At 44.4% G+C, this 16643-nt stretch overlaps 2 protein-coding genes across 2 annotated transcripts; both read left to right on the forward strand.

Moving 5' to 3' along the window:
• Positions 1–5414: 5414 nt before the first annotated feature.
• On the forward strand, positions 5415–8255 carry cbx8a (chromobox homolog 8a (Pc class homolog, Drosophila)). Its single transcript, XM_076752295.1, has 5 exons — positions 5415–5696; positions 5819–5862; positions 6272–6337; positions 6795–6861; positions 7294–8255. The coding sequence occupies exons 1-5, from the start codon at positions 5628–5630 to the stop codon at positions 8077–8079; spliced, it is 1032 nt and encodes a 343-aa protein (XP_076608410.1). The 5' UTR covers positions 5415–5627; the 3' UTR covers positions 8080–8255.
• Positions 8256–10891: 2636 nt separating this feature from the next.
• LOC143333918 (meteorin-like protein) lies at positions 10892–16012 on the forward strand. The gene is made up of 4 exons (XM_076752296.1): positions 10892–11035; positions 11579–11985; positions 13736–13795; positions 14089–16012. The coding sequence occupies exons 1-4, from the start codon at positions 10950–10952 to the stop codon at positions 14424–14426; spliced, it is 891 nt and encodes a 296-aa protein (XP_076608411.1). The 5' UTR covers positions 10892–10949; the 3' UTR covers positions 14427–16012.
• Positions 16013–16643: the final 631 nt, after the last annotated feature.

A 16643-nucleotide genomic window follows, 5' to 3' on the forward strand; every position in this document is an offset into this window, starting at 1 on the left:
GTTGATATATCAAATGTACTTTGTCTTTATTTTCTGAGCAAACCCTCCTCTGTTTTTCTAGTGTTCCAGTGAAAGATGTTTGTATCATTGTTCATGTCCTGCAGTTGTTCTGAAGCCTGCCTGCTCATACGTAGAAAGAATGGAACATTAAACACTAGAAACACTAACTTGGTTGTGAACCATGAATAGAAAAACAGATCATGTTGCATAATCACAAACGATCCTGCACAAAGGGCCCTCTGTGCTGCATGACTGCACCAGCCACTTGTATTATTAAAACTTTACCCTTGCATTATTTTTCTATTGTAGCTTGACCCGAAGCAGGAATGTAAACACACAACATAACTGGAGGAGGGCAGGGGAAGGCTATTATGTAATTCTCAGATTCCATCAAGAAGAAAGGCTTCATGGATGGTAAGTATTTGGCCACCGCACGGCTTACAAGTGTGTGCAGTCCAGCACAATGTGGGAGGGAAGGGCGTCAATTATGTTCCATTTAAATATGTGTCTGCAATAGGCTCCGTGGCATTTCCAGAACATTGGGTAAGTTGTTATAAACTGCTTTGTTTTCTCTCGTAAAAGGCGTGGGTCACCATGACACAGCAGTTCTCCTACATTATTATCATACAGTAAAACTTAGATAGGCAAGTTCAGACTGACAGAGACACAGATACACATGCAAAGCTTCAGACACACACTTTAAATCCTGATCTGCCGTGACACTGCCAAATGTTGTGTGGGCCTCTGTCAGTCTTTAGGAGGATCATTAAGAGGCCTGTGGTTGCAGCACGGATCTGGAAACTTGTGCTGTTATACTGGAATCTCAGGCTGGTAGAAAGATCGACTCTTGAATGTTCTGAATGCTAGAAAGGCTCAGGAATGTGTAAGTGCGTGTGAGTGGCGTCTTCTTTAGTTATGGGAGTTGCTTATCAAAGAATGCTGATAGGACAGAAACCTTTAAGAGGAAAAGAAAAAACAAGGAAGGAGGAAGTTTAAATGCTGATGCACAGGCTGCTTTGGGGTCACTAAATTATATAAATAACCAACGCTGTTCATTCTAGTTAAATCAGATGGATTGAGGTTAAAGGATGTCATAGTTTTCCAGCATTTTTTTTTTTTTTGGACTGAATTAATAAACCTCCTCTGTGAACTCCCGTGTGATCTGGATTTTGTTGTCATTTCTCTTAGAAATTGCCTCTGTGGGTTTTCTTGCTTAGAAGTGCGTCAGATCAGCTAACACCAAAGGAAATTATTTTCAGGTCTTAAAGGCCAACGACGGGTGGAGCACTAAAGGCAGCACCACCCGACGCCTTGACAGATCTGCAGTCTGTGTGGATCTCATGCATCAAGCAACGATTTCACAAGAATGACCTCATCGTCTGCTTTTGACTCGTTATTCTCGACGCAGAAACTCATTTTCACACCTACAAACAGACATTTTCTCTCCGGTCCTTCTCTGGGATCTGGTGTTGGAAATGGTTGAGCAGAATAACCTGCTGAAGTGGGACAAATAAGACTTCATTTACTTCAAATTCAAATATGACAGTGGCACTTGATAATCGGAATAAATCTATTAATTAACGAAAAAATAAGGCATGGCCGTTGTTGTCTGAGCTGTGTGAGCTACTGGAGTCTAATAAGGGCAAAAATATGACAACCAATCGATGAATCGAGACAGGCCCATAGGGGCCCATAGGGGCCTGTCTGAAACTGCCAACCGAAGACACGTATGACATGGCCCGTTGCCTCATATGCGAAACTCGGCTCATATCGCTCGATGTGACTGAGCACGCGCTGCACGCATGCCTCTCTCTGTATATGAAGGCTGCATCTCTATAGGCCTTTCGTGGCTTTGCACCAACTATGCGAGTCAGCCATGCACCAGCAGGAAACTGAAACATCGTTGAGCAGGGGGCGGAGGGGGACATATTTATAGACCAAGTGTGATGTTTCACATTCCCCCTTTATCATCGTGCCCACCAGCAGCCTGCACAGTGTCGGTTTCATCTCCGCACACAGTGCAGCCTCACAGCACCGTGTCAGCAGCGGGATCGTTTGGCTAATTTAAAGCCCTGTGTGTGATCCGCCGCAGGCCTGTTGCTCAGAAAATGAAATATCACTCAATAAATAGACATTTTAAAATAAAAAAATGCAAAGAGCTTCCTTTAATTGTGACATTGCTTTGCTGATTTTGTTTCCAAATGCATGAAGCAATAGAAAGAGCCTCTTTGTTGTGTATCCAGAAAAGAGCTGCTAAGCACGAATAGATTTAACCTGAAAACCCAAAATTGTTCTAGCGTGAGAAAGAGAGCTGTGATTGTGGTGGGGGTCCATCAAGGATGCTTTCTAATTCAAAGCATTCGCTCACATACACTACAGAGCGTGCAGGTCGGAGCCGAACAGCATGAGCTTTTTCTGTCTGAGCCACCTTCAGCAGAAAATGTCGCCCGGTAAGTAGGACAGTGAACAGCGAGCTGTGTGCAGCAGTTGCCCAGAAACCAGACAGCCAGTAATGTTCTCACAGAGCCAGTACTGTTTATTCATGTGCGGCTGTCGCCATTGCGGCTCCTGCACACTCGCTTTTCATCGACTCGCGGCCAAATATGGAGAGAAGCGCAGCGGTCGGGGCGCGGGGCTGCCGCCTCTCAGCGCCGCACCAGCCGCCTCCCTCTCCGCACGCAAACCGCGCAGGCTCTGGCCATTACAGTACCGACAGGAAATGTCGGTCCACAGACTATGACTATCAAAATGGTGGTTCATATTTCGACGGCAGCCACAACGCATCTTTTGTCCGCGGCGCGCCCGCCTTTGTCTGCTCCACAGCGGGGAAAATTTAAACAGACAGATAGCAGCAGATCTATGATCCAGCGGGTGGTGTTTTAACGCTGCTGCACCTCTGCATCGGACAGGCTGCCTCCCTGCCTGTGCTGCGATTTCACTTCACACATCTGCAGGAAACGAGCCCACATCCGATTAACCTGACAGATTATTCAGAACAATTAAAAATCCTGAATGTTCGCTTTCCCGAGTGCCATTGAAGGTGAATATTAAGTCAGGATGGCACAGTTTGTGCAACACATCTGCAGGAAAATGGAGATTTGAAAATGGAGCATTTATGGGCAATTTTTCTGAATAAAACTGAGAATTTGCGGTAAATTCGTGTCAGATAACTGAGATGATTTCTGTTTCCACATCACCTTTCAGCCGTGAAAGCTTCAACATATTTTAAAATCACCTCAGGAGAGGCCGAATCATTTGTTACCAGTCAGTAGAAGTTTCAGGCAGCAGACAGTGTAGTCACAGCATGAACAAACGCAGATGATGCTGTGACGCCTTTTCGCTGTAGTGAATACAGCAACAGGCCTGAGCAGACTGCACCTCTGTGCTGTTTGTGCGCATTTTAAGCAAACTGGTAAAGAGGAAGAGCTCAAATCTGACGATGAAAAAGCAATAATTTCCAGTTCTGTGCCCAGCTGCATTGTGTTTAGAGCATTTTCTTTTAATAAATAAATTGTAAGCACGTGTTTGACCTTCCGTTCAGATCATTTCATTGGATGGTGTGGGTGAGCTGGAGGTTGTGGCTGGTAGAAAGACCGCAAGACTGACACACGCTGATGTTTCTCCCTTCTTTTAGTTTATTTTCAGTTGCCATTTAAACTGAATAACTGATGAACGCAGAAAACTGCACCTGAGGCCTACAGGAAATGAAGTAACAGCTCCTCACTTCACTCCTTTCCCTCACCTGTTTGTTATTAATTTGTGTGATTAATATTCCAAGTGAATGTCATCATCACAACCACAGCAGCTGTTCAATATATTTTCAGTATAATATAATATAATATATATGTATACAATATTCATTCGAATATAAAGCCTGACTTCTGGGCAAAAATATAATAATAATAATAATAATAATAATAATAATAATAATAATAATAATATTCTACTAACTGCAGAAATGCAAAGACTTTATGTTCAATTTAATAAGTCATCCGTTTTATTTCTAAGTATCAGACAGTGATAATAAAATACAACAATAATAATAATAATAATAATAATAATAATAATAATAATGCTTGCAAACTCTGTTAATAATATTCTATATTCTACTGTGGGTTAAAAAAAATTACCTTAGGAACAACAGGCCCTTATGGCCATAATACTGATACAAGAGGGAATTAAATTAAATCTTTATTGTCTGTAGATGCACAAAATATTCTTCCATTGAGTTTGTTCTCAATTTTTGCTGATTATTTTTACATAAGCCAGAGGCAGTTCAGCAGGTTTAAACATTTAATTTCAATTTCACCAAACTTCAGCTTTTGTAGGTAAGTCAGACTCTGCTCTGCTGGGTGAAATCCACTCAGCCAAATAAAGTTCACGTTGAATAAAATCATTCAGTCCCCAGAATAAAAACTGTCATTACTGGCTTTCATATGATGCTTGTTTCTTGAATTATGAAGTCGATATTAAAACAATTGTTTGGGGCCATATTTGTCATTTTCTTCGTCTAGTAAAAATCTTTTACGTGACAGTTGTCCTTAATAATGAGTCTAAATAAACGGACGTACCTTTACTGTTTCAGGTGCAATAGATTGAATTCTGTAACAACAATTAAATAACCTCTGGAATGATCCTGAGAGGACGACTTCAGACACATGTCTGTCTTCATATGTATTTTTTCGCGCTTCATTCTTCTAACACCGCAATCTTTGTGCGCTACACACTGAATAATGTGCGCAGACTGTGAGAGATTGTGCGCTGACACCGCGTGCGTAAAATGTTAATGCGCAAAAGTCCAGGTAGGCGTGCTATAGATTCACACCGGCCGTTTTCTTTTGATTTGCAGCACCGTGAACCTGAAACGGCCGACACTGTAAATGGAGCTGTGTTGTCGCAGCTTGTATTAAACTAATTATTTTAAAAAAATAATAATAATAATCATAAATCTACAAACTATTCAACAATCAAAGTGTGTCTGAGGGGAAAGGGGAAAGTTATACTACAGGTTGCCAAGGACAGATATTTGACCATTTATGCTCCCATTTGCTCCAGCTTTTATACAGCGGTTTCTACTTGTGATTGTATTACTTTGAATTTAATTGTTGAATTATTCATGATTGTATGTATACAGAAAATATTTACAGATGTTTTGTGTAAATGGGCTGTGCGTGAGGACGAAGTCTTTTATTAACCAGCCATCCTCTTCTCTCATTGGCTTAATTTCTCTCCCTTTTTTTAATGCTTGCGAAATTAAACTTTTTTTTTTTTTTTTTTGATCTGGACTCTACGGACCCCCCTCGGGAACCTCAGGGGGGGGTCCGTGGATCCGCTCCGGGAGCCTCTGGCTTCGCTTGCCCCACCGTGCCAGACATTCCTGTGCAGCAGCCAGAGCAGCGGGGCTCCTCCCCTCCACTCAGAAACCCGGAGCACGTAGCAACAACTGAGCCAATGTGCTCCACCGCGATCCGTCCTACCGACCGCGGTGCCTGGCAACAGAAAAAGACGTGATGACGTCCACTCCAGATTGCGTATTATGGGATGTGCGGAATTAAACAACCCGAAGAGGACACGGGGAAGCCAAAAATAATAAAAGAGACAGAAATAAACGAGGTGCATGGTGAATCATGGAGCTCTCGGCTGTTGGTGAGAGCGTCTTCGCAGCCGAGTCCATCATTAAACGGCGAATCAGACGGGTATTTGCTGCCTTTTCTCACCCGCAGGCTGTGTCTCCACACCTATTACGCAACCATTTGTTTGTGCTGCGCCGACAGGCAATCCTCTGATAACCTGAATCTGTTACGGATCTGTTTTGCAGGGTCGCTGGGAATATCTCGTGAAATGGAAGGGCTGGTCTCAGAAGTGAGTATAATAGCCGAGGCTGTGAAGGACAGCGCTCCATCCTGGCCGCTCGTACAACTGCACCACCTCAGACTGTCGTTATTGAGCTCCTGGATGTTTTTTTTTATTATTGTCATATCTGCTCTATGTGCCCTGGCGCACTTTATTGTATGCCTGGTGGTGTGTGTGCAGACAAGGCTTATAAATGTCTGAGCTGCAGCCAGCTGGGACGTATTAAAGTCCACAGTAGCTTTTTGCAATGGCTGGGTTCACCATGCGTCACTGGGTGTCCGCTACGTAGTCTGTAATTGCAGCGCACGCAGCGAGATTGCTTTTGATAAAAGTGTTTCAGCGGGCCCGCGTGCGCTTTGACATGTCGTCCGCCACGATGTGGTATCAAACGCCTCTTTTCCTTGTTGTTGTGATGAAGGTACAGCACTTGGGAGCCGGAGGAAAACATTCTGGATGCACGTCTCTTCGCTGCCTTCGAGGAGAGGTGAGGGTTTGACAGCGCAGCAGTAGGCCGCTCGGCAGAACCGAGATGGCACCGCGCGATCTGCGCTACAAAAAACGTACAGAAAAATGAGGCTTGCCGTGTGGATTTGAATCTTTAAATCGTATTTTCCGTAAAGGAGGTGGAAACAAGTGTCAGTGCAGCGAAGTGATTCAGTTTCCACTTCGAATAGTTACAAAGTGTGATGTCATTTTCCCCATCGCGAACAGGACATGTGCTTTATTCTGACACATTTGTCATTTTAATCGAACTAATTTCTAACAAAAATTTAAGTAAAAACGTGGAGATATCTGACTCCATTTGGCAGAGTTTGTTTCTTTCTGGGAAAAATCGATTTTCCGATTAAATTGTACACTAAATGAAGAAAATGTGAAAATGATCTTTAACTTTTTTATTGATATGTGTTGTGATGAATCGTTTCACGATTTTCATTCGTCAGGGAGCGCGAACGGGAGCTGTTCGGGCCGAAAAAGAGGGGACCCAAACCCGAGACATTTCTCTTGAAGGTGAGTGAATCTTATGGTTTCTCTGCTTTTCGTTTCATCTTGTCGCCTTTCTCGGGCGGCACAAGTGATGAATCATTTCCATGTTATGAAACTGTCATGCGCCCTTATTAATTTCGGGTCTGCTGGGTGTGATTCGGACTTCCAGACAAACTAGTAAAATGTTTGCAACCCAGAAGAAATTCTCTCATTTACCTCATGGTTTTCATGACGTTAAGTTGGATACAGTGTTTATACATTTTAAGCATCGTTTATATATTAAACGTATCTGACATACATTCCTTTAAAAAAACACAGCAGCTTGAGGAAGAGGCCCTCAGTGTAACCAAACAGATCTCCAGCTGCTTGTCTTAAACCTTTAAATTTCCTCAGGAGGCTTCATATTTCCATCTCTGGGAAACCTCCTCTCACGAACGTTATTTGCTCTGTCCTCAGGCCAAAGCCAAAGCCAAAGAAAAGACGTATGAATTTAGAGGAGAGGCTCCCAGAGGGATCCAGGTTTCCTACCCCATCCCGGAGCCTGTCATAACACCGAGGGCCCGGGAGGGTTTACGCACGGTGGTTCCCACAATCTTCCCACCGAGCGCGGTCAACAGAGGAGAAAGTGTCCACGTCCGGCCACCGGAGCCCGAGAGGAGGCCCAGGCCGACTCCACCAGCTGCTCTGACAGTCCAAGAATCCACCCGGCTCCCCAAAAAGAGAGGCCGTAAACCGAAGCTGCATTTACATTATGATAAAGATGACGGAGGCCGCTCGCATCACCACAGAGAGATGTCAGACCACAGCCTCATCCAGCTGACCAAGAGGTTTCAGGAGGAGACGACGATAACGCCCAAGTCCTGCAGCGAGCAGAGACGCGTGGGGGGCGCAAGGTTGTCCTACAGCTGCGCTTTCAATCCAGATGTGCGCAGCAGAGATCGGGGGGCGCACAGGACTAGTTGTGTGAGCGGGGTGTCTGCTCCACGGCCCAGGAAGCTGAAGCACTCTGCAGAACCACGGAGACATCAGATGAAGGAATGCTGTCTGCCCCGGGAGCAGCCGGCTGGCATCCCCACACAGGCCGAGGCCATCCACGATGCGTCCGCGGGGCCAGCCTCGTCCTGGACCCCCTGTTTCACCAACGTGGACACTGTGACCGTGACGGACGTCACCATGAACTTCCTGACAGTGACCGTGAGAGAGAGCAGCACGGACAAAGGCTTTTTCAGAGGGAAAAGATGAGTATGTGCTTTGGACGGAGGTCAGAGGAGGCTAATATACGCTTATACATATATATAAAAAAATGTTTAACAAGCTACTAACATGCCTACTGTAATACTATATTTTTTCTATGTAACTTTTAAACGTGTACATACAAATATTTAATACGCTCCTGGGAAAATTAAAAATGAACGTGACATTGTGAGTTTAAGAGGTGTTTTGTAGCGCTCAGTGTCACTGCTGTCATCTTGTCAAGATCCGTATCCACAAAGACTGCTTTTATCATTTGTTTTTACCAGAAACTGTTCAACCTCTTTACAAGAACAAGCTAAGATTTGTGAAATAATCCTACAATATTAACTCGGCTTTGACAGTGTTTTCCAATAAAACGAGCTTCTGTAGTGACCAATTTTACAAATTTAGAGTCGTGTCTTTCACCGTTTTAATCAGAAAAAGTCAGGCGAGCAGTACAGTTCTGAACGGAAGGTTAGAACATGTGATTTCACCCCAAACTAATTATTAATGTTTGCAGGCGGCAGGATCACGTCAGATAAACGAAATAATCAATTCCGCGTAGAGTTAGAGGCATTTGGTTCATGAAAATACAACTCCAGCTTCAACATCTTTGCCTCACACAGTTTTGAAGTTTTTAAAACTTTAAAGCCCTGATCTAAAAAAAAATGCTTCATTCGGCTTCATTGTTTTGTGCAGGGGTCACCACCCAAAATTGGTTGAAAATTCCTGCTGATCAGGTTTTTGTTTGTATGGATTATTCTAACAACGATTAGGGGAACTGAACGGAACATATGCGACAACAAAATATTCTCATGTGGGTTTATATAAAAAATTACGAGTTATTTTTTCTGCTGACCCCACAGGTTCAACTCAAGCAAGGAGGGCCTGATCTCTCATACATCTGCTTTCATTTGATTTTCTTTCCTTTTATTGGCCGTAGCAGTTAAAAAAAGCCGTGAAGCGTGTCTCATGAGAAAGAAAATTACGAATTAAAACTCAGAAACATATTCTTGTTTCATCATTATCTTTATTATCACACTGCAGACTTCAAAGGGCGGATGAGGCCTTAAAGCTGACTGCCGGTCTGTAGGAGTGAGCTGGTTTTGACAGATTTCATTTAAAGACTGTGAATTATTTGACTTTATAGCATCAGTGAGCTATTTGAGTGCTGTGCGGACAGAAGCCCGCAGGATGAGGCGCAGACTGTGACCCTGCGTCGAGCTGACTGAGGGGAGGTTTGGAATTTGAAGCGTCATTTTTAAAGTGCAGCTTTTCCTCAGGATCTCATGGAGGCCTTGATTTTTTTTCCCCCCATCAGGCACAGCGTTTTCTGACCGCACGCAATTTGCACCACCTCGGTCCATGACAGGCCTACAGTGAAGCATCCAGGCTGCACTGCGCCAATAAGAGGCCACTTCTTCCAGGCACAAAGCCTCCATTCATTTTGACTTTGCTTTGTCTCTCCGGGACACATGACCCACTCTGACCATCCGCTGCTCCTGTGAGGGAACTCCGTCTGCTCTCTGCCTCATTATTGTAAATGAAGACGACTCAGACTGTAATGCCAAAGCTGTGTGCAGACTTTGGTGTTTAATGGTGGAAAAAAATGAAAGTGTTTCGAAGTAAACTCATTTTGGATAAGCGCACTGCAGCACTGCAGCGCTTTGCCGTGTCTGAACGCGTCACCGCAGCTGCATTCATCCCCACATGTTTTCTGAAATTACGCATAGTGCTGACAGATGTGATTAGATCCCAAACTTGAAGATTCAGTGACCTGAGCAGCAAAGGATTTTCCTGCAGCTGAGAAGACATCTGGCCAAATTCTCCACACGAGTGTAATTTACTCCACGACATACAGATCGAAGGCCCTTTGATGTGACGCTGCCCGAGGCCCCGTCGAAGCTGAACCCCTGGGAGAAGCTGCAGCTCGGCCCGCCTGGTTACGGTCCGCAGAGTTTTACCTCCACAAGATGTCGCCACCAGCAAGACCGTGAAACGCTGCCAAATTATTTCGGCACAAAGGAGCCCTGCAGGTTGAAATGAAGCGCAGCTACTCGTCCTCAGTGGATTAATCAGCGGTGAAAGCTGGCTCCAGTTTGTGGAACCGCAGCCTCCTCCCGCTGTCGGTGCGTTTAGACCACGTTTAGACCTCCAGATGTGCGGGGATGGTGCGCTGCGTCATCCCACCACTAGATGAAGCTCGAGCACACAAACACACGTTTCTATACTTTTTTTCCTCCCTCCCCTTTCCTCTTTCTCGCTCTCTCTCTCTCTCTCTCTCTACTTTTTTTTCAGCTGGCCTACTTTTGAAATTGGCTTTAGTGAACTGCTCTTAAAGCAGAAATCGAAACTCTGACACATGATCTATTTGCTTTTGGAATTTTAATATTTCTACTCAACTGTTGTATTTCAGTTTTGCTCTTTTACTGTAGACAAGAATACAATTGTAGGCCATAAAATGCAAAGGTATAGCCTCACCGAGGCTCTGTCTAAAGTGAAATAATAAAGTCCCTCAGAAGTGAATGAATTATTGTGCAGAAAAGCGCTCTGATGTTAACAGATGGCCAAACTGATTGTCTCTTTAGAGAGCAAAGACAAAGGACCTGCTGAGGCCGGCAGTCCCCAACAACTGGATCAGTCTTAATTTGTGTGTGTGTGTGTGTGTGTGTGTGTGTGTGTGTGTGTGTGTGTGTGTGTGTGTGTGTGTGTGAGAGAGAGAGAGAGAGAGAGAGAGAGAGAGAGAGAGAGAGAGAGAGAGAGCAGCCAGTGAAGCTGGATCATCAGCAGAGCGCCTGCACTCTCCACAGCTCACAGACAGACTCCAGTCATGCCACACCGTCCGCTTCTGTCTGCATTTCCATCTTTTTGTGGTTGAGATGTTGCCAAATGTGATTATTTTCATGTACATGCTGAGTCTTCAGTTGCGGCACTGCGCAGCTGATCTGTGCAACTGGTCTGGAAGGTGAGGCGACTTTCTGATTTCTGCAAGATTACTTCATTTTAAAGAGGGGGGTTTAAATAAAATCAGGGGATGCAAACTGGTTATTTAAAATGTAAAGTTTCTAATGGCTTGTGTAATGTTGATGAATCACTGTTTCTTTATCGATAGCCTAAAAGCCATTCATAAGAACAGGGATTTGGGAAAACTGCAGACGATCTGTGCAAAAATCAACACTTAGTTTACAAGTGCAAAGTCGATTATAAAAAGCTTTACTGACCAATTAAGATTTCTAACTGCTTATTGTATTAATTATTATTCCCAGTAAGATACATGTGAGAATTTAGAAAAGATTTTTTAACATGCATTATTACCAAATAGAAAGGATAAACTCCAGCCAGTGGGATCTTGCACAGCATGCCGCCTAAAAGTTCTCTGATTGGTGGCTTGTGGTTGATCTATAAAGCATCATCAGTAAATGATTTGTTAACCATAGATAACGCCATGGATAACAATAGCTGTCATTTGTAATAGTAATTCATTGTAATTCCTCCGGTTTGGATCCAGCGGTTTTGCAGCTGGTGTGGACTCCAGGATCGTACTACAGGTGCGGCTGCGCTGTACAGAGGGCTCGGTCAAGTGGATATACCCGGGTCAGGCTCTCCGGGTGGTGCTGGAGCCCAACCTGTCGTCCGCCCGGCGCACCACTGTCTGCATCAAACCGTCTCCCTCTTTCCGCGGAGCCAGCGTGTTCATTGAACGGGCCGGCGAGCTCGAGCTGCTGGTGACGGAGGACGGGCGGCCCCAGCAGCAGGTGTTCTGTTTCCGTGCAGATGGTCCGCACAGGCCCGCCATCTACCTCCAGTCCAGCCCGCAGAGCGATGGAGCCTGGAGCAGACGCACGATGGGCTTCAGATACGAGCTGCTGGCCAACAGGAGTGCTGCACCCAACCTGGGCCACAGCGGGCTTCAGAGTGAGTACATTCTCCCTAATTGTGAATTTCCCTTGGAGATGAATAAAGTATCTATCTATCTATCTATCTATCTATCTATCTATCTATCTATCTATCTATCTAATTTGTATTCTTATCAGTCATATATAGATGCCTTTTTTATACCCGGTACCACTCTGTTAAAGCAATATAACTGTAAGTTGTAATAAGGCTCAATAATAAATAATTTACTAACGCTTTACACAGATATAAGACCAATTAATATGATCAGTTTTTAGGTTGCGAGGTTGTGAGAGATCCTTTATGACCTTATCGAAAGGATGTTGACTAAAATCTATTTATTAGCAACTTACTCAGCATCAGTGAAATTATTTTTTCTCAAACTGGGAAACCCAAAAATTCGCTGTTATTAATGGGTTACAGCTGATTGACAAAGAATTAATGCATGCTAATGAACCATTAGTTACAACTCATAACTCAGCTAAATGGTGCCTTTTTAGAAAGTGCCTTTAATTCTGTTTCATGAGGATCAGTCCAAAATAGATGCATTTATACGTTTTGTATAAAGGGTGTAGTATGAGTTACATGGGAATAGCATTATCAATTGCTAACAAATCATTAACTAAAGCTTTATAGATAAGTAATAACTCATTAATAAGGCCAGCTTTTAGGTTGCCAGGTTATGAAAAGTCCCTTTTAGTAATGGGGGTGCAAGACCACTCATGTTAGAACGGTTGTAGTGGATCATGACCAAAATCCATTTAGGAATTTAACAATTCATGCAGCATTTATTAATGGATTATCAACACGCCTAGCTGCCTTCTTAGCAAAAAGAAATGCTAAACATTTTACTGTTAATTAATGGTTTGTAACTGGCCCATAAAGCATTAGGGCATCCTAATAAGACACTATAGATACAGCTTATGAATCCATCATAAAGGGTGCCTCAGTGGAAAGTGGCGCCAAAAAATTCTAACTCAATTTAAAGGTATTTTTGAGGGAGCGACTAATCCTAATTTGTAGGAAAAAATTGTGACTGTTTAATTACAGACCCCAGTCATGCTGCCTGGAGCATGCAGCTGCTGGTCAGTCTTGTGTTTTGTCCGGCTGTCTGGTTTCCATCGGGGGACAAAGCAGCAGAGACAGAGCAGACCACAGGGCGACTGGAGGGCAGCGGGCCAAGCAGCCTGAATTAAGACGGCAAATACTTTGCAGATTCCACAAATGCCTTTTCATTGTGCATGTCTGTTTATTAGCATTTATCCATGTGTGCGGGCCTGTCCCAGTGCGGTGATGTCATTCTGTGTCCATAATAGACAGCTGCTGGTTTATCTTTTCTGCATTTGCCAGTCTAGTAGAAGTGTTTGACTCCTGCGGTCTCCTGCGTTGGCACAGGGTCATTCAATTAGGTAAATACAATAGAAGTCAAACACAGGGTCAAGACTAGTGAGGGTTTTTTGATGTGGAGGCAGAGCCTTAAAGGAGCAGCATTCCTCCATCTAACCCCTGGTTTCTTCGCTCTTTGATGAATGGAGCTGGAATGTGTGTCAGATTTTCGGTCTGTGAAGTGGTAGGGAGGAGATGAGACAACCATCTATCAATCAACGTCAGTCATTGAGCTTTGGGCCATGCATGGTTTGACAGAGGGTAATTATGACTGACAGAAAAACGTGGGAAAATGATACCTGACAAAATGATTTGATGCAGCTTTTCTTAAATCGTCTCAAATGTCCCCATGCTAAATGGCAAAAAACTGATTTTGTACCCACAGCTTCATGCCGACCCTGCGATGATACAGAACTCCTCATGGCCATCTGCAACAGTGACTTTGGTGGGTACAAAATAATTTTACTCTACAAACAACAAGCTCTATTGCTTAGCATGAAATTTAAATACACTGACAGCTCTTACTTGGGTAAGATTTTGGATACAGGTTAAAAACTGTTATTATGCTCAGTGTGTGCCCAGAAAGTGTCAGCTCTGGACCTGTGCTTCAGAGCTGGAATAATTAGTCCACATGAGCTAAATGGCCCAAAGAGAAACTTATAATTCACTCTGGTTCTTCACTGATTTTTCATTTGAATGTGTGCAGTGCGTACATGGTTCTGCTCTTTGTTCTTTCAGTGGTCCGAGGCTCCATCAAGAACGTCTCTCATGACTCTGCCCGTCAGACATCGCTGGTGGAGGTGTCAGCAGTGAGGGTGTACTGGCAGCGCAGTGGGGTCTTTGAGCAACAAGCGGCCACCTCCAGTTCATCTCGGCCCGTCCCGTCTTGGCGTGGACACATCCAAACACTCCTGCGGTGCCACGTGAAGCCTGGGGACGGAGACTTTCTCTTCACGGGGTCAGAGCACTTTGGGGAAGCTTGGTTAGGGTGTGCCCCGCGATATAAAGACTTCCTGTCTGTCTACCAGACGGCCTGGGCGGCACGTCGGAATTCCTGTGACTTCCCTTTAGACTGAGGAAGCGTGTTGTTTTAGCACTACGGAGCCCTGCCAGCCTCTATCCACAGGCATCCTCACCCCTGTACTGGCACTGTGGGACCCCTGTCATGTTGTCATGTGGCAGCAAGGTGGCATCCAGCATCACCAGCAGGGACAAAGCTGTTGAACTGCTGGTAAAAAGGCATATTTAGAGAAGCAGAACAGGCGCAAACAGCAGGGCCTCTACGCTGAGGCTCAGGGAGGGCCGGCCTTTGTCTCTCTCCCATCACTGCCCTCAGTCCTGGGAGACTAAGAAGGGGTTGGGTTGCTGCTCTCTCTTTGTGTGTCTCCCAGCATCAACCGTCGTTCACTTTGCTGCCTCTGTGTGACAACTGGCCTCTGAACTGAGGTGGGAGGGGAGGCTGAAGTTTGTCTTCGTGAATAGGCTTGCACACATGTGACTGGGAAGTGGTTTATATCCTGATTCATCTGTGCTTGTGTTTCGTGCCCTCTATTTATATGTGCTGTCTTCCACAAATGACCATTGCATTAAATGTTTTTGCATCAGGATTATTGTACTTGCAATGTAAAATAAGTCCTCTGCAGACTCCACTGCTGTGGTCATCTACAAATCTTCAATTCCTATTGCGCTCGTTTCAGCAACACAATAAATACTAAATAAAATTTGAAGATGAATTTGCAGATTTTTAAAATTCTAATGCACAGTTCATATATCTGTGTGTGTGATGAAGTGTGAAGTGAACGGAGCTCACTGGGCAGTGCATAAAAATCTAAATTTCATGAGGTCCTCGGGTTAATATGAATGCTCTGGCCCCATGGTGCCCTCTTTGATAGCTGGTTTCGTAAAGCCTTAAATGAACTTACACCCCCATTTCCCATCTTGTGCTGCATAATCTCTGCTTTTTGAGGAGAATGGGATTTAGAGCTGAAGTGTCCTACAAGCTTATTTTGTCCCTTTTCCTTCTGCGCCCCATCTTTTCCCCTGTTATCAGATTCTTATGATAATAGGATAGCCCTACCATAAAATGAAATACAAAATCTCCCTCGATGGCCAAAGCTCTGAGCAGACTGAATTGGACGTTTCTTTTGAGCAGTGTGGCCCCTGCATCACAGCTCAAGAGGACAAATGGACAGATGTGAGGCCCCAAAACCTGTGGATCCTCCCCCTCGGCCCCTCCCAGCAGAAGGGAACAATTAATTGACTTTTAAAGCAACTGCTTTCTTAGCCTATTCCACACTTCTCCTTGGCTGAGCAGGGCTCACAAATTGGTGTGTTGAACTTTTTATGAGGACTAAATAGCTGCCAATGAAAGTGTAAATGACTGTGTGGTGAATGGGGCCCTCACAATGGCCCTGCAGTGACAAGGCCTCTGGCAGACATAATGACCATTGTCACGGCTGCTCTCATCTAGAAACCATCAGGGCTCATGAATCTGAGAAGCCAGAGGAGGTTTGATCCCGGCCTTTCGTGTATTTCTGCTCTATTTTGTTGTTATTTTTCATGTGTCTGTCTCTTGATCCTCTTTCAGTTTCAGTTAAATTTAACTTTAAACAAGCACCATATACTGGTCACACAAGATATTTCAACTAATAAAAACACACTTCTTGACTTTTTTTTGTGTAGTTTTTGTACATTTTATGCCCTCATAGATTTTTAATTATAGATAAGAAAAAAATATATTTCTGCCACAAAAAGCTTTGGATTTATTTAAAACATGACTGGTAATACAAAAACACATTCTCTGTGTGTACAAGGGGGCGTCTTTGTATGGAAAACATGGTTAAAGGTTGCAAGAAGAGCTTGTTTTGATAAATGTTCAAATCAAGCTTTCCACAAACTTTTTTCATCCAACAGAAGCCCAGTTTGAAGTCTCCTCCCCAGTATTGTCCCTGGGGGGGGGCCACCATGTCAAATTTCCACGCAAAATATAGCCTCTCTGCAGGCTTTTGAGACCACACAATTCTCATCTCTGGGAATTCCAGCAGGCTCTCATGGGGAATGAGTCCAGGAGGGCCCGGCCCGGAGCTGCGGTGTGGTGCACCGGCAGGAGTCCACCCAGACTGGGGGGGTAATTGGTTTATCCCACCGCCTGGCCCGCTTTCCCATGTGGGCCACTGCTGCGGGGAGGCCCAGGGGTACAATATGGAAACAGCATGACACCCTCCAGTGCCGAACAGGCATTCACTTCTCTGGCTATAGAAAGCAGGCTCAGGGTACCAGGAGCACAAAGCTGA

Source organism: Chaetodon auriga, chromosome 16 (genome assembly GCF_051107435.1).
Source record: "Chaetodon auriga isolate fChaAug3 chromosome 16, fChaAug3.hap1, whole genome shotgun sequence".
NCBI lineage: Eukaryota > Metazoa > Chordata > Actinopteri > Chaetodontiformes > Chaetodontidae > Chaetodon > Chaetodon auriga.

Bases quoted from the DNA above. Each gene is read 5' to 3' on its own strand.
- cbx8a (XM_076752295.1), top strand. From the start codon at position 5,628: ATGGAGCTCTCGGCTGTTGGTGAGAGCGTCTTCGCAGCCGAGTCCATC. The intron at 5,863-6,271 runs GTGAGTATAATA...GTTGTGATGAAG, and splicing joins TGGAAGGGCTGGTCTCAGAA to GTACAGCACTTGGGAGCCGG. The intron at 6,862-7,293 runs GTGAGTGAATCT...CTCTGTCCTCAG, and splicing joins CCGAGACATTTCTCTTGAAG to GCCAAAGCCAAAGCCAAAGA.
- LOC143333918 (XM_076752296.1), top strand. From the start codon at position 10,950: ATGTTGCCAAATGTGATTATTTTCATGTACATGCTGAGTCTTCAGTTG. The intron at 11,036-11,578 runs GTGAGGCGACTT...GTTTGGATCCAG, and splicing joins CTGTGCAACTGGTCTGGAAG to CGGTTTTGCAGCTGGTGTGG. The intron at 13,796-14,088 runs GTGGGTACAAAA...TTGTTCTTTCAG, and splicing joins CATCTGCAACAGTGACTTTG to TGGTCCGAGGCTCCATCAAG.